Source organism: Lytechinus variegatus, chromosome 13 (genome assembly GCF_018143015.1).
Source record: "Lytechinus variegatus isolate NC3 chromosome 13, Lvar_3.0, whole genome shotgun sequence".
In the NCBI taxonomy this organism is placed as follows: Eukaryota; Metazoa; Echinodermata; class Echinoidea; order Temnopleuroida; family Toxopneustidae; genus Lytechinus; species Lytechinus variegatus.
This window is the reverse complement of record NC_054752.1, coordinates 13,699,990-13,723,543: the sequence shown is the minus strand read 5'-3', so window position 1 is coordinate 13,723,543 and position 23,554 is coordinate 13,699,990. Positions and strand designations below refer to the sequence as shown.

Genomic DNA, 23,554 nt, shown 5'->3' with positions numbered 1-23,554 from the left:
AGTAATAAATTTGTGATGTTGTCGCTGGATCGACTGCACTTTTACTTTCAACCAGACTTAAATGAGACCAAGCAATACAAAGCCTGTACAGTTCATATATACATTTATTGAAGATTATGAATAAGTTGATGATGATGATGATGATGATAACAAATAATACAGGAACATGAGTAAGTCTGATGGTGACTATACTCTGAAGATGAAGATAATATAAATTGTGCAGTATTAGTTATAAACTCTTCTGTAGCTGTCTGTATGCTGGAATAATCTCTAAAGTAATCTGTAAACCAATGTGCATTCTGATTTGGGTTCAGAAGTGAACCCCTTTTATATTGGTCTGGTCTAGGCTCTTTACAACCAAACATGTGTTGGTCAACCTAGGACGCTTGACCAAAACAATCTGTACGTCATAACTTTACTCTGAATTGGGGAAGTTGGCCTTTTATGGGGAGAACATGAAATGTAGTGAATAAGAAACTCATAAAATGTGTGTGCGTCAGAAGTTTAGCTGGAAGAAGAATGAGTAACACTTTCTAATGAAAGTTAGAGCTGGTATCCTTCCTTTAGAATCATTTATTAAGTATTGATTATGTATTGATATAATATTGAATATGTGAGATATGTCTTATCATCACATATAATAACGTAATCGTTTTTGTCGGTCTGGGGTCGGTATTGCCGTTGTGACTCTACCATAGGGAAGTCGGAGGGAAATATTTTTCCCACCACAGTTTCGGACTCCAATATGAATATTCGTGAATTGCGTTTTCGGAATAAGAGTACAAATTAGATCTATATCTAGAGCCAATTCTTAAACACTTTTTAAATTGCCATTTATGACAAGACAAAAAAGCTAGGCAAGGCTAGCATTTTATCTCAAATCTTGACCGATTAATACCAATGACGGTTAACTTAGACCAATGAGCTCGATAGCCTTGGTTTAATAGGTCCGTATAGTGGCGTACACAGGTGTTCAACCGCCCCTTAATTTCTTTTTAGGCAACCCCCTAAGAATGGAAACTCCCCCCTAATATTTTTTGAAGATTTTTTTTTCCTGCGTACGCTACTGCCTTGGTTCGAATATAGAACTAGTAACACAATTGCCGATTTCGAGCACGGGAAATCAAAAACTTAATAAATGGTAAAGAAAATAGCAGATCGATCTATTACATTTTGTCGATCAAGAGAGTTTACTCCGCGATTCCAGTATACCTATGCAGATCCGCGTGTTTACATTAACAGTTTACATGCATGTTCTGCTCACTCAACGTTAATTTGTGCCTGACGTTTGAATACGTTCAATGCGGCACATAGAGCAGAGTCTATCAAGATCCAGGGACTATAGACTAGATCTAAACTAAATCTGTTTAGATCTATGACTAGTTCTTACTACGGACGAAATATATTAAACCAAGGCTACCAAACTTATTGTCCAACGTAAGTAAACGTAAATTGGGGAATTAACCAGTTCAGTTAACCATGGCATTAGTCAGCATTAGACAGGTCCAGATCATTGAGAAAAGATTAGTGCGCTAGCCTAGGCGAGACCTATAGCCTACAGCATTTTGTCTTGTCATAATGGCAATTTGATAAGTGTTTAAGAATCGGATCGAGAAATAGATCTTAGCCTAAGGCTTATGTATGGGTAGCGGTAATTTGAGGGTGCTGATTCATTCGTGGCAGCGTGAACGCTAACGAAGACCGCAATTAATTTTGTAAAGATCCACGCGAATGTGTACTCTTATTCCGAAGACGCAAGTCATGAATATTCATATTGGGATCCGGAACTTTGGTTAGAAAATAATTTCGCGGAGGGGGCGGCTGAGGGATCATTATCTAAATCTAACTTGTAGTTGAAGAAATACTGCAATGTTTAGACCCGGTTCAACACTGAATGAAAATAATAATAATAATTATACTTGCTTATATAGCGCTTAATACTTTGTCAGAAGTCTCTAAGCGCTGTACAGTATATGCAGCATAATTACCCTGGCTTTAGCAGTGCAGCTGTTACGCGCGCTGCGTTTCAAGGAATAAATTCCTGCCAGGTACTCATTTACCTCACCTGGGTTGAGTGCAGCACATTGTGGATCAATTTCTTGCTGAAGGAAATTACGCCATGGTTGGGATTCGAACCCACGACCCTCTGTTTCAGAGTCCGGAGACTAATCCACTGGGCCACAACGCTCCGAAATTAATATGAAATTAATATATGAAAGTTAAAAGATGGAAAACTTGAAGAAAAAATGTAAAGAGAGTGGTGGAAAGGGAAGTAGAAAGAGGCATTAGTCAGAGAAGGGGGTAGTCATGAAAGGAATGGGTAAGATAGATTTAAAGGGGTTTATGGGTAATAAAATTTAAAAAAGGAAACGAAAATACAAGACAGACTGTTCCTCTGTCTTCTACTCAGCTCCTTCTTGTCGCCATATAAGTGTATTGTTGAATTTTTGATGCATTTTGTGAAAAATGAAATACCATGGTTGCGCCTTGGGTTTATATTAAAATGTTCTGATTGTGTTTAACCATGATGTTCTATAGCCTATAAATGCAAAAATGTGGTATTAACATGCTATACGGTTTTCAGGTTGCCATAGAGTAGAAATAAGGTTTTATTTTCATGCACAATAACTGCCGGTGGGTGTACCTCAAGGAGCGGTGCTTTCACCATCTTGTTCTTTTTTTGTGGTGTTTATTAATATTATATCACAATCAATTAAATGTTTAGCAATATAAATATTATATGATGAAGTTTTTATATTTGGGACGGGAAGAGAAAATAACACAATAAAGTCAATTCAATTTGATTTTGCGAATCATTTGACCCACATTGCTCCGTTCCTTTGCACTCGGACTGCCACACTGTGAAAGTACACCCCAAACAACGTGATCTGGATACACCACTACCCCGTGACGTGTTCAAAAGGGTGTTGATTACCATACAAGTTAAACGATTCCTGTGTGTATTTGACGCTGGTACAATGCCCTCGTCAGCTAACACTTCAATTCAAGTGGATGCGTAAATGATGTTGCCTATGATACCAGATCTGTCATGATATTTAACCATCCATAAGATTTGAATAGATAAGTTAAGTGCATTTGGAGAAAATTAAGTGTCAGTTATAGGGGGGGGGGGGGTAGTCATGACATTCTACCAACCATTATTTGAACCATTATTTGCATAGAAGAGTTAAGAATCTGTTTTGGAATGGCTTCAGGGATGAGGGGGAGGTGAGATGTACATCCACTGCCACATAGAGTGCATAGAAAAACACTTAGAAATGTTTAGAAATGTAGGCAACACTCTCTTCATTTTAAGTGGAGGGGGAGGGCAAGACGAATAAAATGCGATGTTGTTCTTAATATGATAAATGGGGAGTGAACTGCGAAGTGTTTCGGACTTTCTGCTTTAGCTGAAGAAAAGTTGACCAATCTTGCCTTTTTCCCAGCCATGGCGTAGTTTCCTTCAGCAAGAAATTTATCCACATTGTGCTGCACTCAACCCAGGTGAGGTAAATGGGTACCCGGAAGGATTAATTCCTTGAATGCATGGGCGCTGAGAAAGTCAGCTCGAACTAAAGCTGGGGTAGTAATAGTAATGATAATAACAATAACAACGCGCCTCAGAATAGAATATTTCTAGATAGATGGCGCTATATAAATGCCTATTGTCATCATAGGTGCATTGGATTCCTGTATCACTTTCGAGAGGAAAACTTAAGTTCGGAAAAAGAGGGGACATAAGCAAAACAACAACAGAACATTGAGTCTACCCGACGGAACCAAAAGTTGTGTTCGTGAACCCATTCAATATTTAGTCGGACAAAGAATGTCTGAAAACGTCTTTAAGAAAGTGAAATCCTGAACATTAAATCCCCTTGTGATAATATGTGAAATGTGAGAGCCGACAAGGATTGAATGTCAGTTTTTACCAATATCACTTGATTGCTATGAAATATCTGCTGATGGGCAAGTCATCGATACCATAAAAAGAAGGAGAAAAACATTAAGTGTCTTTCCTTTCTTGTTAGACATACGATATATACCCATATTTTATTCATTTTGATAGAAAGCAATACCGAGACACATATTTAATTATTAATCAGAAAAAAATTGTTTCATTCAACGTTGGAAATTGATGTTTTACAAGTATAGAATAGTTTCAAAGAAATTCACGATCATATTTCCGTTAAAGGTATTGTTTAACTTTGTGAGTAGCCGTTTTAAAAAATTCTCAAACCAAGATGAAACATGTGCACAAGTGCATGTATTAGAACTAATAAACCCTGAAAACTACCATTATTGAGAATAAAAAGCTAAAACTTCAAGGCAAATCCCGATTTTGTAAATAGACGTCTTATAGACACCTAAATAGTACACATAAGTGTACGGGATGAAATTAAGATGGTGTTTCCGGTCACTTTATATTTCAATTTTTGAAGCACTAAATAATCCTTTTCGAATGCAATTTATTCTGGGCTTCATTTTTGGAACATATCACGGACACAGGTGACAAGTGTGATCTTCTACCTCAGATTTTTTAAAAGTCAAACCAATGATAACCAATCACTTTAAGTTATAAGGATGTCTTATTAGATGAAAATTGGTTTCTCGATTAGGTAGTGAATTGTTTGACAGATCTACCTACTCGACAATATAGAAGCAAATAATAAAATAGGAACCAACATTGTCCGTCCTTCACACCGTCATGACCATGCTTGCCCATATCATGCTTGCCCGACATACCGCCTAGCCACAAAAGTGATGTGTAATGAAATTGACCCTTGGTAGGCACTATAATGTATCAACACATCAAGAACTAGGTCCAATTTTATAAAACCTTTTATAAACAAAAAACAGATATGCGGTATCAGTTTGACTACTAAAATAATTCGATTTGATTGGCTGATAGTGACTTTGTTATAGAAATTGTGCATGTGCTATTGTATCAAGCCTTTATGAAACGGGTCCCTGGTTACAATGAACTACTATTTGAATGTAGTGGAGCTAACATGAATGATCGACCTGAAAAGTGTGAACCTAAGAAAGATCATTCACTTTAAATTGTTTTTCATCGTATTTAAAACATGATTCCGTCGAACGCGAGAAGACCTTTTTGTGTCTAGCGTGAAAAAAGACAATGCTAGTGCCATCACATCGGGTTATCGCGTAGGGTTGGACAATCGCGTATACCCGACAATTCGAGATAAGGATAAGGGCCCATCAAATTCCTGAAATGTTGGGTCCCGACCATTCGAGAATTTTGCTGGAAAATTTTGACAAGACATCGGGTAAACAGGATCGACCATACCTTTCGGAAATTTAACGTGCCCTTTTTTTTCGAATGGTCGGGTAAACTGGAACCGAAGTTTCGGTTCCTTTTCTCGAATGGTTCGGGTTTCAAATACCCGACCCGACAACCTGATGTGATGGCACAAGCCATGGTATCTACAGTAGATATGAAGTTTGTTTACCATCATGTTTATGTGAAGACAGTTTTTATGTGAATTGGGACCTGCGGGTATACGGTATTAATATCGATGATTAATTCTTGGACGGTATAGTCCTGGATTATTTTTCAAACGCAAGCACTATAGGGTATTGAAAATAATTTGCCCCCGTTCATCAAGGTTTTTCTCGAGAAAAGGAAGAAAATGTTAGGAAATGTTTATTTGTGAAATCAAACACAAGAAAAAGTTTGCTAAATCCCCAACAATTAATGTCTGAGTTACGATTATTCTTAACATCATTTTTTTACGTCACATGAGAGGGGTTCTATCTAATCAAATGCCATATTCCCAAATTTGTTTTTGTTGGCTTTTTTTTTGCTTGTTACAGTCCTTTTCCATACTGAAGAAACTGCGTCCAGGCTTGATTTTCGGTAAAACATACAGTGTCATGGAGTTTGAGATAAAATCTATCGTCTTTCACTAGCATGTATCATTTTTCATTCCATTTGATACGGATTTTTGTTTGCATTGAATATTGATTTTTTTTTGGCCAAACTAATTGATTACATTATTATTTTTCAAGTACATCCGATAGATAGTATTGTCTTTGTTTTTTTCTTATAGCCTTTCATAATGTCTTGATACCAAGCCAGAGAAGGTCCTCTCACTTACCATGGCTACTATCGATAAAAACACCTCCATCGCTCCGATGATCACCGCATTCACATCCGGGAACCAACTCTCCGTCGAAAACTGGCTCGTTCCCGCCATCTTCTTTTTAATCACCCTCATCGGGGTCGTGGGCAACTTCCTCGTCATCTACGTCATCGTACGTCATGGAAAGATGAAGACGGTGACGAATTACTACATCGTCAATCTCGCGATCACCGATGTATCTTTTTTGCTCTGCTGTGCACCGTTCACGGCCATTGTGTACGCTATCCCGACGTGGGTGTTTGGAAGGTTTATGTGCAAATTCGTGTTCTTCATGATGCAGGTAAGGCAGGGTTAAAATGTCCACTTACAAATCCAACACTGCATAAATGTTGTTTAAGGGCCCGTCACTCTAACAAGGATTGTTTTAAATCAGCAAGTTGATTAAACTTTAAACAATTTTTAAAAGAAAATTGTTCAATAAACAGGTTGTTTACAAAAACTTTTAAAGTTTACAGTTGTTTATACTTTAACTAGCTATTTACAAGTTTTAGCAATAGTTGTTATAGTGACAGGCTTGAACAGCATGTTTGAATGTTAACAAGTAAAAACCCTTTTTGTTTACACTAAACAGTTGTTTGAAATTTTAAACAAGTTATTCCAAGGTTTTTAAGAACATTTGTTTGATTGACAGGTTTGAACAGCACGGATTGCTTAAATTTTAAAAAGCGTTCTTGCTGTGCAGTGCTCACGGGTCGTGTGGTCCAGTGGTTAGAGCATTGGACTCATAATCGCAAGGTTGTGAGTTCGAATCCCCACTCTGCCATTGTCTTCACTTTGATAAAAAGGCCCGAGAGTGATATCTGTCGTCTATAACGTCAGCCACTATGACTGATTAACTTAGACGTAAAACGTTTTAGAGGTAATTGGTTATATGCCAGCTTGGCGTTTACCAGCAAAAAATGCTGTCCTGCCGAGTTCCTACGGGAGTTACCACAAACAAAAACAGAAACTGTAGACCCACAAGAACCGTAAAGCTAATACCAATGCTGTGCCATCGGCCGGTTTGGAGTAGATTTTGTTGATGTGACCGTACATGTAGCTAGCGTAAATGGGAATGAATACCAAGATGGGAAGTTGCTTTAAACGGAACGATTATCACAGGAGAATGATGAAAGTTTGGGTAAAATCAGACTATCGATAAGAAAGTCATGAAATATCAAAAGTTGAAAAATTTGTGGTCTCTATACATGAGAAGAGGCCAAAGTGACCAACCTGTCAATATTAAGTCAATATTAGCCAGAATTCTGGTAGATTTTAACAAATAAATTGCTTGATCCTGTCTGTGTTCTTCGGTCGGAAACATATCCAACAACCAACACGTTTGATGTTTTAAGTTCACCAGTCCTTTTCAGGGTGAATGTGGTAAAGGTCTATAAATAATTTCACCCCCCCGGTCCAGCCAGTCATGTTTGTGATCCGGGCTTCATCGAATAAGCCACTTAACGTATTCATTTCGTGTAATAGATCTCTCGTCTGGGCGTGATTTTATACAATAAAAATACCCATGGCATACACGGTATGGCATTGACATTTGAGTTTGATTAAGGGCGAAAACTACTCCAAGATATCTCAGTGTGGGCAGCAATGTTGGGTCAGAAATTTGGTGCTGAATTAGATATGACGGAAAAGATAATGTTAAACTTTCAGTTTCAAGTTTAGTTTTTCTTCCAACATAATACGAGGCATTTTCGTTTCCTTTTTAAAACTATATGAATACCGAAATAAGCTTGTGAAATCCTCCACTTTCGTCAAAACAGGGTGAATGTTTGTTTGACACGATGCAATATTGACAGCAGACCGCGATTTTATGAGAATTTGGTCTATCTAGAGGAGGGTGGGGATGGGACTGGACTACCCTTTCCCGTAGACTGAATTTCAAGTTTGAAAATCGATGGGGATGTTACCCGCCCTTAACACCCGTCAACACAACAAGTACAAAAAATCCTTCCTTTTGTTTTCTTAGCCCATTTCCACAAATCTCTGTAATTCTTTTTTACTGAAAGCGTCAGCCATTTTCAGCCCTTAACAGTATATGCTTTTTAGCAATTTGACCATTGAGGGTCTTCCACATACCTTCCAATTGTGATGCCAATATAATGCTTCTCGCCTAAGAGGCTCAACAATTTCTTTCCATCCGGGAATTCTTTTGCCACTATTCCCTGAATCACGTTCCTTATTCAGTGGTTTAGCTGATTTACATGCACAAATAACATCATGGCACAGATAGACCTTCTACCTGTTCAGTAAAGCAGTAATTTTGCATGTTAAGATTGATTTCGCGTACTTTAAATTTCTCAGTCTTTCATCAAGAAGTTTCTTGTACTTGTTAATACAGTTCATATCTGCTATTTCCAATTATATTTCACACTATTAATATGATCTCTTCACTCTCCTTATAGTCAAAGTAATCAATTTTCAAATCAAATTCAACCAACAAAGGACAATGATCGGGAAAAAAGATATTCATCGACAATACTACAACCTCTCATTAATTTACTAAGCCCAGAGGAAGCCCAAAAATAATCAATCCTAGAAGTACTTCGACTACTACTACTAATAATAGGCATTTTGATAGCGCCATATATCTAGAAATATTCTATCCCGAGGCGCGTTGTTATTATTAGTAATATCAGCCTTTTAGCGCTCATGTATTCAATGTTCTTGAAGAAGATGATATCATTTTGCCACGTAAGCTTCTGCACTGCAAAAACTCAGATGTTGATTTAACACCAGCTCGGAATCTACATGTATATATGTCCACACCAGAGAAGTATTGAAACAACACCAGTCTGGAATCAAGCCGATGCTGTTTTAATACTAATTGTGTTGTATAAACATATATCTGGTGTCAGACCAAAGCGAAACTGGTGTTATTTAACACTTGTCTGGTGTGGAAATATATAGAGTCCGGGCTGGTGTTAAATCAACACCAGACTTTTTGCAGTGTGTATAAAATCAAATTTGGGTCCATTGTTCTTAAAATGTTTGCAGTTAACTACATGTAGCAATTTTAAGCTGTCTTTTATAGAGTCCTTAAAATTGAGTTCAGTGTTTGTTTGATTGTTGTTTTCCGATCAGCTTTCAATGTCTTCTTCAGGCTTTCTTTCCTATCTCATACTCCACCTTCTAATGTTATCCCACTTGGCCAGAAGCTAGGACGGATCACAGTGAGCGTGTTGCCTTTACAGATCACGATGTGGAAGGAATTGAACCTCGCATCCTCATGACTCAGTTAAAGAAGTTGTGAAGTTGTTTCTCACTATCTCATTTATGTACTCTAAACAAGAGAAAAAAATCGCGATTGGGTCTTAGAGTAGATCTCAGTCCTTTTACGTCTTTCGCGTTACTTGAACAAATGATTTTATTTTCCTTGTCGTCTGTTCCTTTCTATTTTTTCTGCCGCTCAGTGGTAAATCTGGAACCATCTTTATTGTCATGATTGTCATTCAACCGATTTTCCACTCTCCTCTGATTTGAATATGACTGCCTTAGTTACTCGTTACATGCTGGGATGTTCTGACAACACCTGCAGACTTTGATGCTAGCTTCTGACGCATAGGCGTAGTTGTAGAACTTCCACGCGCCACAATTTCTGACAGAAGTGGTTTATTTTCAGTGACTTCTCGTACTCTTTTGACCTTGATCTACATGTATATTTACCCTGTCATCCATTTTGACTTGATGTGCTTCAATCTCAGAGAGTGAATTAAAAAAAAACTATGAACTTTGCTTCAATTTGTGCAAGCCTTTCTGCAACGCTCTAATCAGATATGCTCTCCGGATCTATCTTGGGAATCTTAGCCCATTTAACAGCGGCACAAAGAAGACCAAATTCTCCATTCTCATCAATATCTGATAATGCATCAATGATATCCTCGCAAACTGTTATTTATTTTTCTTCTGATCGATTTTGAGAGTCTTTACGATTTTCTTTGTTTCTGAGGAGATGAGTTCACCGAATTCTTGAATCAACCTATCCTTAGCATGAACAATATCAGCATGAGAAAAATTACATGTCATCACTTTCACCTCTTGCTACCTTCCATTATTGTAATGTCGCTTTAAAAAATCGAGTGTTATTCTGATTTTATTAGCCTACATCTAAAACAGAGGGCAACATTATTTGTGAACACCCGAATGCATGCATTGTGTTAAATATGTGCATATCGAGATGCCAAACAGCACATAAAGCCCGGGGCGTAGGTTCCTTCTTTTAAACAGAAGGCTCAATTTTTGTTTGCACCACTCATCTTCACGTCAAATAGTCGAGACTCGAGACAGATCAGAAAAAAAGATTGATGACTTTTTATAAGCAGTCAGACATTGATATCCCAGATGGCACTTCGCGTCTCTCCTTCGCGGAAGTCTTACACCCCGTCCACTTTACTCAGTTTTCATTTCATAACGGTCTGAAGCTCCGAGCAGGTCGGCAGGGACCAAGATATAACGTGGCTTTCGTCATATGGGGGAGTCCACGACCTGATGAAATTCATGTTAGCTCAAATATCATGATCACTTTAACTTGAACAACAACCACATTTTCTTAAACCAGAGTGGTTAAGAGATTTCAAGAGTTTCCATGTCTTAGGCAATTGCTGAGCACTCGACATGATCGACGAGGTTAGGTTGTGGTTATGAGCCACGCTGAATATTGCCCTGAGGTAGCCCCTTCTATCATGCATTTATTGAATAAATGTCAATTTTCATTTAATCTGCACCGGTATGGAACTCCCTCTCAGAAAGAAAAGGAAAGGCGGAATATTATTGAATTACTAATATAGTCATAACCTGCCGAATCTATTTTCTTTTTATTATCCTGCTGACAAGAGGAAAAAACACAAAAAGAGTCTATCTAAAAGAAATTACAAATGAAATTTAACTTATTCTTAATATCTTTTTTTAGCTTGTATTTGCATTTGAAATGCCATATCAGTCGAATGCAGATCAATCAATCAATCATTCAATCAATTAACAAATCAATCAAATCACAAATTGATTGTCCATTAAAAACACAAGTTGTACGAGATGATTGGGACCCCAATGGTCGATATGTATTTCATTTATTAAGAAAACAAAGAAGGAAATAAGGAGCTGGGGGGTATTTGGATTTTGAAATATCTTCATAACTGAACAGAACTATAGACCCAATAAGATCAGACTCAATTACAACAAATCATACTAATATCATTTTCATTTTATCATTATTATTATTCATGTACCGCGCTTTTTAAACAATTAAACTCTATTAATCCATCGGTTAATGCCTCACTGACATTCCTATTTTGAGATTTCATTAATATTCAAAACGCCACGTCCGCAAGATATTTTCGAACGAAAACTAACTTTATAGACCTATGGGTCCCTGTTTAGCGTGGTTAATGTCAAGAAAAGTCTTAAAGGGCAATCTGCTTGATAATGTTGTCGAAGATACGTTTTTTTTCAGAGTCCAAAATGTTATAATGTCGTCATCGTGTGATAAATAATGATAAAGTAAATCAAAATGACGACATATCAATAAAATAAGGGTGTTAAATCGATTTAATATATTACCATCTCGTTAAGTAAATTGCACTTTAAAGCTTCAGTTGCTTACCTATTACAGTGAAACCTGTCTATAGTGACCACCCAAGGGAAACACAGAATGTGGCATTTATAGACAGGTGGCTGCTATAGACAGGTTCTTATACACACTAACACAGGTTTGACTGTTTACAATTTTAATTCTAATCTATTCCCCCTATCATTATTCTTAATTCACCGCACGCGCCACGATAAATTGGTTCAGTCACGTCGACGCTGAAATGCCTCGTTGAATTATTTTCACTTGTCACGGTTGAACACGTATTCATATTTGAGCTTTTGATGTGCGGCATGGTAGAAATGCAGAAAACATTCTTTAAATTACATACATGTTGTTGTTATCAAACAAAGATCTATTTTTGCAAAATATGCATCAAACAATAAATATAATGTCTGCTTTTTCCCTGGAAAAATGTCCGTATTTTGTCAGTCCTTCTTATTTTTCTTGATTTTGCTCTTCCTTTTCATTTTCTGATATTTCTTCTTTTTCTTTATACATGTATTCCACTTTTTCTTTTCTTCCCATAGCATCGCCCTTTTCTTCATATTTTCTATCTGTCATTTTAACCTTTTGAACTGTATATCTTTGTCTCCCCCTCCTCCACCTTTTTCTTATTCTTCATAAGCATCATCATCATCTTCTCCTTCTTCTCCTCATTTTTCTTCATCTCCTCCTCCTCCTCATACATCTTCTCCTTCTTTTCCTTCATCTAAATGTGGCAGTTTTCCACCTGCTATCGACTTTCTAGTTGTCTATTCATTGGAACCATGTTCACAGGAAATGCGGGAGGTGATTGTCTGTCGAAGTAATGAGGAGCATTTTGTTGTCCAAATCCCCAATCAAGGGTAATTCTTTTCTTGGAAGGCGAAGCCTGGATTTGAACGATCGTTGCCTTAATCTGAATCGACAACAATTCTCTTCAGTGGATGGTAATAGATGTCGTCTGCAGTCCTCTTCCAGACGCATACGAACCACCCTCAGAAGTAATATGAATAAATAAATGATAAATAATGAATACATAAATAACTGAATAAATTTAAAGCTAAGTAAATAAAACTTGTAAAACAACCAATTATATGGAATAAAAAGAGGAAAAGAAAATGAAAAAATAAACATAGTAATTATAACTAAAAATATATATAAAAAACAATTAAAATACATGTACATGTATAATAATGAAATAACTGAATTAATGAATTAAATATATCAAAATACATTGAGGTTAAATAAATATGAACATATTACAATAAACTCGTGTTAAATATCAGGCGAAAAATATCAAAACACAAATACATATTTATTCTTAGTCCAATGTACGTATACTAGGAGCACTGTAGAATGTACATTTCAGGTTTCATGCTCCTCATTGCCAGTGAGATCCAAACCCATGATTTATGACACAAAATTAGCATCTTCATGGCACAAACACATACCTCACGCATACCCATGCACAATAGCGCACAAACGCAAATTAAGTTCAAAGTTTTTATTTTTGCTGTCATTTGATTTCTAAAGACGACTTAAATCATGCTAAAACAATTTGATGACCGTATTCACCCGTTTATCTGTTTGTAAAGTTGATTATTCCTGTAATTCTGCGATTCGTGATTTTATGTTTTCAGTGTTTTTGATGATTTCTGGCGCCCTTGAAGGGATACTTCATACCCCCTGAAATTCACCTACCACAGGAACGATAAGGACACTTTAGATGCCATGTCAGATTTCTTATTTCAATCGATCTGTCATGTAAACCCTATTTTTCAGAAATCTAAGATGTGCTGAGATCAACAAAGAAAGCACGTATATTTTTAAAAATGGTAAATAAATTGAAATTGAATTGAAGTGAAAAAAATACTTTGGTAATGCTTGTGCAACACAAGAATTCTCTTTAAAATGCATACCTCGTTATCACTTTCAAAAAGTCGAATAATAAACCACGAGAATCTTTCTACTTCATTACTGGTTAGATTTTTATAATAAATGACCTAAACGGAATTTGGATCTCTGGAAGTAACGAATCTTATTTTTTGGGGGTTAAATTTCGATACCGATACTGAAACCTCTATTCACACCATCGCCAATATTATACAATACCTCGTAAAATATACATTGAATGACTTAACCCCCGTCTTACAAGGACTTTCAATTTATCCGATCAACTATAACTATGGAAAGCTTGCAATGCCAACATCTACATGGTTTTTTTTAAAGAAAATACTAGATAATTTGTATACTCATACATTCATCATTATCTTGACGATTAGATGTGATTTTCTTTGTTTACAAAGGATATTTTCCTGTAGCAAAACTATGACATAGATGGATCTCCATAATAGTTCAAATTGATCAGATCAAGAGTAACTCTTTGTAAGACGGGATGATGCAATCAACATCCCCATCTTTCCTTTTGTAATTTATGAGATCAATTTTTGATCAATGTCCTAAGGTGATTATATAGATTGCGTCTTTTGTCACAGCATAGGCTACATTGAATACCAGCGATAACCCCACTCCCCCCCCAACGGAAAAAAAGAAATCTGGAAAGCTAAAAAAAGGGCTTCCATTTAAAAACTATCGAAACAGAAAATTGAAAAAAAAGAGGACTTCTACCCATTTACCCCCATAATTTATCGATATATAATGATACAAATCACTGTCGAAAAAAAATCACACAATTCATCCGCAATTCTTCTCCTTCACCTATAAATATTCTAGCTTGCTGGCGGCTGTCGCGGTGGTTTTTGCCACATGCATGAATGATTGCTGTATATTTATCATTAACGGACGCGATGCATTCTACCTGCAAGCCATTTTCATTCAACATTTTAAGATTAAATGCAAGGTAATGTAGAAGAGAGCACGACTGCTCCATTAATTAGGCTGACGAGGTATTTAAGCTTGAGAATGATGCCAAATGCGTGGCGACTTGATAAGCACATGAGCCTTGGGCTGAGTCGAGATGTTTAACACTAAATCTTAGTAATTGCAGCGAGAAAAAAAATCGAGAGAGCCTTTAATTTGAAATCACGGTTATATGCAAATACATCAATTAATGCTTCGTGATATTTGGCATTTTTGTTTACGTCGTAAACTTTTTTGTCGAGTATGCCACATATCGCCAACACGAAGTCATATACATAGACATGCTCATTTTCTACAATAATTTGGTTCGCACATATTTCTTAATCGTTTGAATACCAACGCTTGGATGCTCGTGGCCACTCTCACATTTGGAAGTTACATTTGTATCGTATATATATATGTGTGAATAAAAAATGTTATTTCTGGGATAGACCAACGATGTTATAGAATACGATTTACCTCAACTGCATTATGTTGGAGGGATGTGACAAATAAACTCTGAAAATTTGAAAAATCGTACTGAAGCGTAGTCGAAGCCCAAGTTATGAATAGGTGTTAATCTAGTAATAAACTCGGATGATTTACATGTTATACAGACTTTGCATTTAGTTTTCGTTTTTGATTTAAATTAGAGTGCTGTTTATTGCGGTGAATTGATGCCTTAAAAATGAATTCACTGAAATTTTTAAACTTACCTTTCGTTTATTTTTCTTTTGCAGGTCACTGCCCAAGCAACTTGCCTGACATTGACTGCAATGAGTGTTGATCGATACCGAGCGATAGTGCGTCCCTTGCAATCGTTGAAGACCAGAACAACTCGAGCTGCTGTAATCATCAACGTCTGTATATGGGCAGGTAAGATCAGATATTCTCGGCCCAGCACAATTTTCTACTTGTGGGAGAAACTCATTACGCAAAAAAAAGAAAATGGAAAATTATGTATTTACCACAAATGCGCAACTGGGGTATCAGGGTGGCAACCGGCTTCTATGTGTTTTTAGTCGTGAAGACAAGAAGGTGAATTAGGGAATAAAAACAACGAAAGGGAATCAGCTAAAAAGTGGAAATTTAACCAAAGTCACCTTCATTTTGTAGTGAAATTTTCTTTTTGTGGGGGGGGGGGGTGTTTAAATCTCTCTTCCAAACCAACACCATCTATTAAAAAATCGTTCCTATGGCCCTTTGAAAAGGGTATATCACTTTAAAGCCACTTTGTCCTCCTTCCCATTACAATACCATTGAGTCACCACAGTGTGCCACCCCCTCACAACTCTCTCTAATAGTCATTTGAACAGGGCCCCCGTTTCATAAAATTTGCCATTATAACAAATTTAAAAAAAATTACTTTAAAGTTAATGAAAATTTGATAGTACACTGTAAAAACTGTGGTGTTAAAACTGACACCAATTGGTGTTAATAGAGGACCACACCCTTAGGTGTTAAAATTACACCCTAAAGATTGAACATAACACCAAAGAGTGTAAATGTAACAACCAAATATGTTGTAATAACACCTATAGGTGTAAAACTAACACCACCAATTTAACGCCGGTGTAAAATAACTGGTGTGGTCATCTATGTACACCGGTTAACACCACAGTTTTTGCTGTGTAAAGCTTGTAATGATATGGAAAGCATATATTTTTATGTATTTTTTCAAGCAACGGTACCCTGATATTAGAAAAAGAAAAAAAAGAAGAAACACGATAACATTCCAATTACAAACTAATTTGGTACATATTATTCCCCGAAATCTGCAATTTAACTGAAGTTCGATGGCTGCAGCTTACGTCAACGTGAGTTGAATTTTCACCCAAGTTCAACATTTCACGATCAGTATCGTAAAGTGTCGGTTTCGCTCCGGGCTCGTGTTTCTAAATCCAGATTGGATCTAAGAGACTAACCAACATTCTTTAGTGATATCCCTCGTCCTCGAGAAATTAGTAAGGTGTGCGTTCTAGAGTATCATTTCAAAGAAACAGAGATAATAAGAGAGAGAGGGGAGGGGGAGGGGAGAGGCGCACAAACACATAAATGAAGAGAATGAAATGGAAAAAGAAAAGGGGAATACAATAAAAGGAGAGAGTTGAAGGAGAGAAATATAGATTGAGAAAGGGAGGGAGACGGACAGAGAGAGAGAGATGGGCTATGGATGCATTGGCGGCGGAAGCCAAAAATTTTAGGAGGGGACAACCAAAAAAAATTTGACAAGAAAAAAAAAAAAGGTTCTCAACCCAAAAATTTTAGGGGGGACGTAGGAAAATAAATTGACAAGCAAAAAAAAAAAAAAAAAGGTCATCAACAACAAATTTAGGGCGGGACCGTCCCCCCCCCCTCAAATTTAGGGGGGGGACACGTCTCCCCCGTCCCCCCCCCCCCCCCGCTTCCGCCGCCTATGTATGGATGGTGGGGGTCTTGAAAATAAAGAAAGATCCATGGATGCAATTCAGTTTTACAGCAGGACAAATCTAACAATTCATCACGTTGTTACCAATACGCCCAAAAGGTTAATTTGTAGATTTAAAGAGCGTAGATTATAGTCGCTATCACACCATCCCAACCCGATAAACCATGGAAGCGAAGCGACTGTAAATCAGCTCTGATCAACAATGTATGTTTGGTGTGAAATTTGATCTATGCTGGCCGGTGGCAACAAGGATATACCTACAACGAGGATCCTAACAAATCTAGAAAATGAAAGAGCGAAGTTATCGAAAATAAATGTTAAAACAAAGATAAATAAATATAAGAGTTTGCGTTATTTGATCAATCAATATAATTATCATTGCAAGTACAGCCACTTGAGATAACTTTCAACAACAGAAAATCGCTTGAATAAACCATAAGTCCTAACATATTCTTAGAATACATAAGCTTGGAATCTTTCGGAATTGGCCTTTAAAACATCAATATAAATATGGATAAGTGTGGTTTCTTTGTAACAGAGTGTTATTCCACGGATTCGCATGCTTGTTCGCTCCTGTGGTATCGTTCATCCTCTCTTTTCTTTTTTTTATTTCTTTTATCTTTTTTATTCATGTTATTGATCGATTGTCCCGAATCCCTAGATCCTACACTTGCTACTCACTTCGAGGTCGAATCGTAACCGATGCATACAACTCTTTCTCGCCACAATCATGTTATGTGTAATGCCCAAGCCACACCGGTAATATTGGATCCAGGCCAACCAGAACTATAACGTTACAATTACCATACAATCGGTCAGTCTGGAGTCGATCCCGTACGTCTGGCTGTACTGTACTATTCATCATTTTAAATCAAAAGCCATAATTTCAAAGGGGGTTGCAAATAACAATAATCCCAATAATGGACGATTTTGATTACCTTGACGAGTAGATTGATATGTTTTGTGGTTATTTAATCATTGGTTTAACATATTTATTATTTTTTGTATTTGTTTGTACTTTTGTCTATTAATTTTTTGTTAGGTGAAGGGGGGGGCTGCCGTTATGTGAATTTTAAGCTTTGATGAAAAAAATATATATTACAGTTGCATAACATAGACATTTGTGCATTTTTATTTTCTTCTTTTATCCTATTCCGTGTGCCCATCACGTAAAATCGTGTTCGCCTCCACCAAATGGGAGAGAGTATGTCTTCGTTACCCTTTTTTAAAAAACGCTTGATCTTCTCTCCCGCTCTTTTTTTCTTTTTGGGGGGGGGTCAATCAATCCATGCCCGATCTGCTATCGAGTTTCCTCTCCATGCTCGTCATCATTATCATTTTAAGTAGCCTTTGATTACAATATGATAAATTCTTTTTCGGGGAAACGTGCCCTTGTCCAGATCATTATATTGTTCCTGCTATTTGTTTTCTCTTGTTTAGACCCTTGTTTTTCTTTAGGGAAAATGAAATATAGAACATAGTCGAGAATAGAGAGTGATACTCGGATGAAATGGAAGGTGGTGGGGAAGAACCTGGAGCCGTATGAGAAATATTAATCAAACATTGTCAACCACTCAGTTTATTTGACTCTCGTATCTCCGGAGAAGGCGATGTACAATTGGGTATCGAAGTTTCGACTGTCGATGCTGATACGAATTCCAAATCCTCACCCCAAATCACTGATACGACTGATACCGCTCAGCGTAGTGGTTAAGTAAAAGTGGCTGCACTTTACAAAATGGCGAGATCTGACATGTCTGCAGATATGATTTCAGTATAACTTTTCATTCTTCATATCTGCGTGTTTTCCTTTTATTTTTGTTTTTTAATACAAAAGTTTTATTGATTGGTCCTAATTTTCCTAGACCGCAAGTGAAAGCAAATTTGATGCCATGAAGTTTGAAATGTTCACCATGAAAATAATTTTTTTACCTTGTTTGTTTGAAAGCGTTTATTTTTTGGCCATAATAAGAATTGTGATTTAACACAGAATATAAGTATGACTACGAATAGGTAAATCTATAGGAAGAGAAAGAGAGTTTCTTTTATGATTACAGGAAACAGGTCAGTCAAGACCTAAGAATATATTTCATTTAAATTTCATTCAAATACTGCAAATTCTATTCATAATTACCTTCAAGAACCCCCCCCCCCCCAAAACGTCATGCTGGTTAAAATTTGACACTAGGCCTATGTGTTAATTGTGGGATTTTAAGCCTAAATTTTGATCTGATCTTCCTGTCTTTGAGCGCACGGATTTTTACATTTCTTCACGTTCACCTTCAGAATCGTTCAACACTCTTCAGTATGCCTTCAGGGGCGTTCCACTCATACCTCATCAGATTTGCCCTCAATAATTGCGCTCTTTCAAAGTATTTTCGTGGTGAATTTGGAATCACCTACTTTCTCGCTTTCGCCATGAACCGTCATTTCAAGTGCCCTATTGTAAACATACCCTCGTTTTCTTTCCCTAATCTAGGCCAGTGTGTATTCAGATACGTAAGGCGTGGGGCCAGTAAAGGCCTCGACCAGATATTGGATTTTGACCGGACACATACGAGTAGGAGGGAACATGCAATGATAAGAGCGATGTTGCCTCGGTCCTGCTCCAGTGGAGATACAAGTTTAATGGTGGGCTGATCTAGAGGTCGTAAAGCAGGGCAATGGTTGTATAGCATCATATAGGGAATATGGAGGGGAACACAGCTGTTAGGAAAGGGCGATTAAAGGGTACACCTATCCACAGACTGGTCGACAAGGTAGTATATGAAATGTGTCTCATACCTTAATTTGATGATTTATCACAAGGGACTTAAATATTGTACAGGTTGCTTGAATTTTGTTTTTGTTTTTCACCTATTTCCTTAGAGATCCCATACCCTCATGAGACAGAAAAAAATATTTTCAACGATACATAATCATACATTTTCAACATTGTTACCTGTATGTATCACAACTTTAATCAGAAGAAAGAAAATCGTCTCCAAATATTTCCATATTTAGCATTCTAATTTGAACGCCATATTATGTCATTTCATATGTCTATGAGTAATCACAAAAGGTTTAGTAAATGCCGTGGAAATAAAATCGCAGATTTTAAAAGGAGCATAGCTCTCAAAAATGAAAGGTAAAGTCACACACTTCGTCAGTGCCCATGATGTGACAAAAAAGAGAATTCCTTACTTAAGAACTATACAGGTAACGAGACTTTTTCGGAGCACATCTTGCAGGGGGCTGCGGAACGATTTTGAAAGGGGGATGACCATTCCAAAAAAAATCACAATCAGATGGTCATTTCTACGTTTTCTGTTGTTTTGGGAAAAAAAGTGTTGGGGTACCGAACCGGCCCCCACCCCCGTTTTCGCGGCCCCTTTCTTATTTGGAGGTCACCTACTTATCTTAAGGTGAATTGAAACCGCCAATGACTTCACATCTTCAGTAGATAGAAGATAGCTCGTCATAGAAATTCATATACATTCAAGCACATCCTGACGCGTACACACAAACACACCAACCCCGATACATCTACATGCACCCATGCATGCACAAACACATTTTTTTCTACACACGATGACTACCACACACGCGAGCACACTCACACGCCCTCACTATCGGATACCTGGAAACACGCACACTTACTGAAACACACATTTATATCCAACATTCATAAGCATGAATACTCAAACCACTTTACCTTAGCAAGGTATGGATACATATTCCCCTCGTCATATCACTATCCTCTCTTTGTTATTCCTTTATACTTTCTCTCCATTCGACCTTTATGATTTAACTAATGTTGACTATCTTCCAAGAATCGACCGTTATATTACATTTATTTTATTCCTCTGTCTTTTGTGTAAAGGTTCCGTGTGTGCAGCCGTGCCTACCGCAATCTATTTTGACGTCACAAAGTTTGGTGACACCCTTGTTTGTATCGAAATGTGGCCCCGCCCCGAGATCTTCTACCCCGGCTACGCCATCTACGGCATGGTCGCTCTCTACGTCGTGCCTCTCATCATCATATGCGTCTGCTACAGCATCATGCTGAGGAAACTATGGCAACGCGTCTCACCTGGCGAGCAGACTAACAACGCTCAGGCGGTGATGGCGCTGCAGCAGAAACGCAAGATAACCCGGATGATCATGGTGGTCGTGTTACTCTTCGCGCTCTGCTGGCTACCCCTGTACATTTTCACCACGTGGTTTCGATTAGACCGGACATTCCCGAAGAACAATGCAACGTATTTCTTCAAGGTGTTCGCCCATACGCTGTCCTACGCCAATTCCTGCGTGAATCCCTTTGTCTACGCTTTCATGGGAGAGAACTTCCGGCGGTATTTCAAGAAGGCGTTCCCGCTCTGCTTCAAGAAGCAGGAAGGGAGCGGAAACACAACGCGAGCTGAGCCGGTTCCAACGGTGCAGCAAAGAGTTGCAGATGGGGAAAGGACTCAAAATACTAGATCTGTTATAGTAAGATAACAGTTCAACATCAGGCCGTGAAGACTGCATGTAGGCCCTATTTATGATCAAGAAATTCTCTTAATATGTCATGGGCATTTTGACCGATATTTTAAAACTAGTGGTCAAGATGTTGACAATACCATGCATCCTCAGAAAAGTAGTTCTTTGTGCACGCGAAAAGTCTATAAGCCATTGCTGCTTTTTTTTGCGCGTGATAAAGCCTAATTCTAAATGCACTGAAATGCGATAAATTCTCACAACTGATTTTACATGTGCAATCTTTGGTTAAAAACCCTGTGATCACTAAAACTTGTTGTGCCCATTTAATTTGTAAAGTGGTCATTTATCATATTTGTCTTATAGATACACAAATGTATAAATGGACGTATTCAAATTCTTGAGATTGCTTTCGTCCATTCATTTTCGTTGTTAACTTCATAATCTTAAATGCACGGTACCAATTTGCTTTTTTCTTTGATGTATTACAATCTACGACATGACTTTGAGAAATATTTTTGTCTGATAATTGTTATTATATTCAAATAACTTCATGAATTCTCCAAAATTGACTGGTCGATAAGACGAGCAATTTAAAAAGAAATTAGTCATTGAGGTATATCGCCATGTTCTCTAGGCGGCATAATACAAAGCTTTCAAAATTGCAATGACCAATTCGGTTCGTTGTTGCATGCACATTTTGCTCATAGCACTGCCATGAAACCAATCACGTGTCTTCTTTAACAATAGCAATCCAACACAAACATTTCTTTTACTGAGTTCTGGTGCTGAAAGAGAGCTTTTGGGAACAACTCGAAAGATCAAGAAGACAAGTGCAATCATTTTGTTTAATCGACTTGCCAATGAACATCTTTCACACTGTAAAAACATTGTTTAAAATATTAAGCGCTTTGTTTACTTTCTGTACTCTAGCAACTATTGTTTAATTTTTTCGTCAAATCTTTTAAAAATGTAAATGATTCTTTAAAAATTGTAACAAATTGTTAGAGTGGCGTGTTTAAACAAAGTGCTTAAAATTTTTAAACGGGGTTTTTACATTTCTTTTACAGGGCTTGCACCGATCAATGTTTATTATCTAAATTATCATCCTCCTGGCAGTCGGTTTACATATAATGCAGCTTGTATTTTTAGTTGTCTCATACACAATTTTCTGATATTAACTTTCAGTCCTCTAATGTTAATTAATTGTATAAAATGGAGTATAGAAATTCGATGCTCACAATATATTTAAATCTCTCTTAATGGGAACCATTAACTTATCTTACTATGAATAGTATTTTGATGGAATATTTGTGCCCACTGGAGTCAAAGGCATTTCATTTGCTTTATCTTTGTTATTCGTTATTATGTTGTCTTATGAATTTAACTAAAGATATTAGTTATAAAGGCGTTGACGTACTATAGTTATGGTTTCACTTCTCTAGAAATCCATGATTATTATATTGGGTTAAGATGTAAAAAAAAAGAAAGAACGCATCATTCAAACCATTTTACTATATGAATTGACTGGATGCTGATTAAAGTTTGAATGAAGTTTTTAAGATTTAAACAACACTCTTGATTATCGTTAATATATAATATATATTGCTTATTAGTTTAACTTTATTGTTTATAATAATAATAATAATAATAGCCAATTTTTATAAAGCGCTTTTCCCAGAATGGCCCAAAGCGCGTTACAGCATATTATTACCCCGGTCATTGGATTCATTTCAATCAAGCACGAAACGTGCACAATTTCCACTCCCTGGGGAGCATTCCTTGCATTCATCGCAGCCACATTACGGCGCTGGCAAAATCAAACATTCAATATCTTTCGCATGCTACCGGGTACCCATTTAGCACCTGGGTCGAGAGTGGAAAAGTGTGGATTAACGCCTTGCCAAAGGACGCTAGACCGCGGTGGGATTCGAACACACGACCCTCTGTTTACAAGGCGAGAGTCAGAACCACTACACCACGGCTTTAACTCTTAAAAAGCGTTTGTTTAAACACTTCATAAACTCTTAAAAAGGCATCCGTACGTTCATTTGAGCGAACAAGGTTTAATAAACTTTGTAC

The 23,554-nt window shown here is 37.2% G+C and overlaps 1 protein-coding gene across 1 annotated transcript; it reads left to right on the top strand.

The window, feature by feature from the left end:
* Positions 1–6,074: 6,074 nt before the first annotated feature.
* On the top strand, positions 6,075–22,125 carry LOC121425895 (G-protein coupled receptor 54-like). Its single transcript, XM_041621986.1, has 3 exons — positions 6,075–6,444; positions 15,327–15,462; positions 20,877–22,125. Exons 1-3 carry the CDS (start codon positions 6,121–6,123, stop codon positions 21,491–21,493), a joined length of 1,077 nt encoding a protein of 358 aa, XP_041477920.1. The 5' UTR covers positions 6,075–6,120; the 3' UTR covers positions 21,494–22,125.
* The last annotated feature ends 1,429 nt before the right edge of the window (positions 22,126–23,554 follow it).

Bases quoted from the DNA above. Each gene is read 5' to 3' on its own strand.
- LOC121425895 (XM_041621986.1), top strand. From the start codon at position 6,121: ATGGCTACTATCGATAAAAACACCTCCATCGCTCCGATGATCACCGCA. The intron at 6,445-15,326 runs GTAAGGCAGGGT...TTTCTTTTGCAG, and splicing joins TCGTGTTCTTCATGATGCAG to GTCACTGCCCAAGCAACTTG. The intron at 15,463-20,876 runs GTAAGATCAGAT...TTTTGTGTAAAG, and splicing joins CAACGTCTGTATATGGGCAG to GTTCCGTGTGTGCAGCCGTG.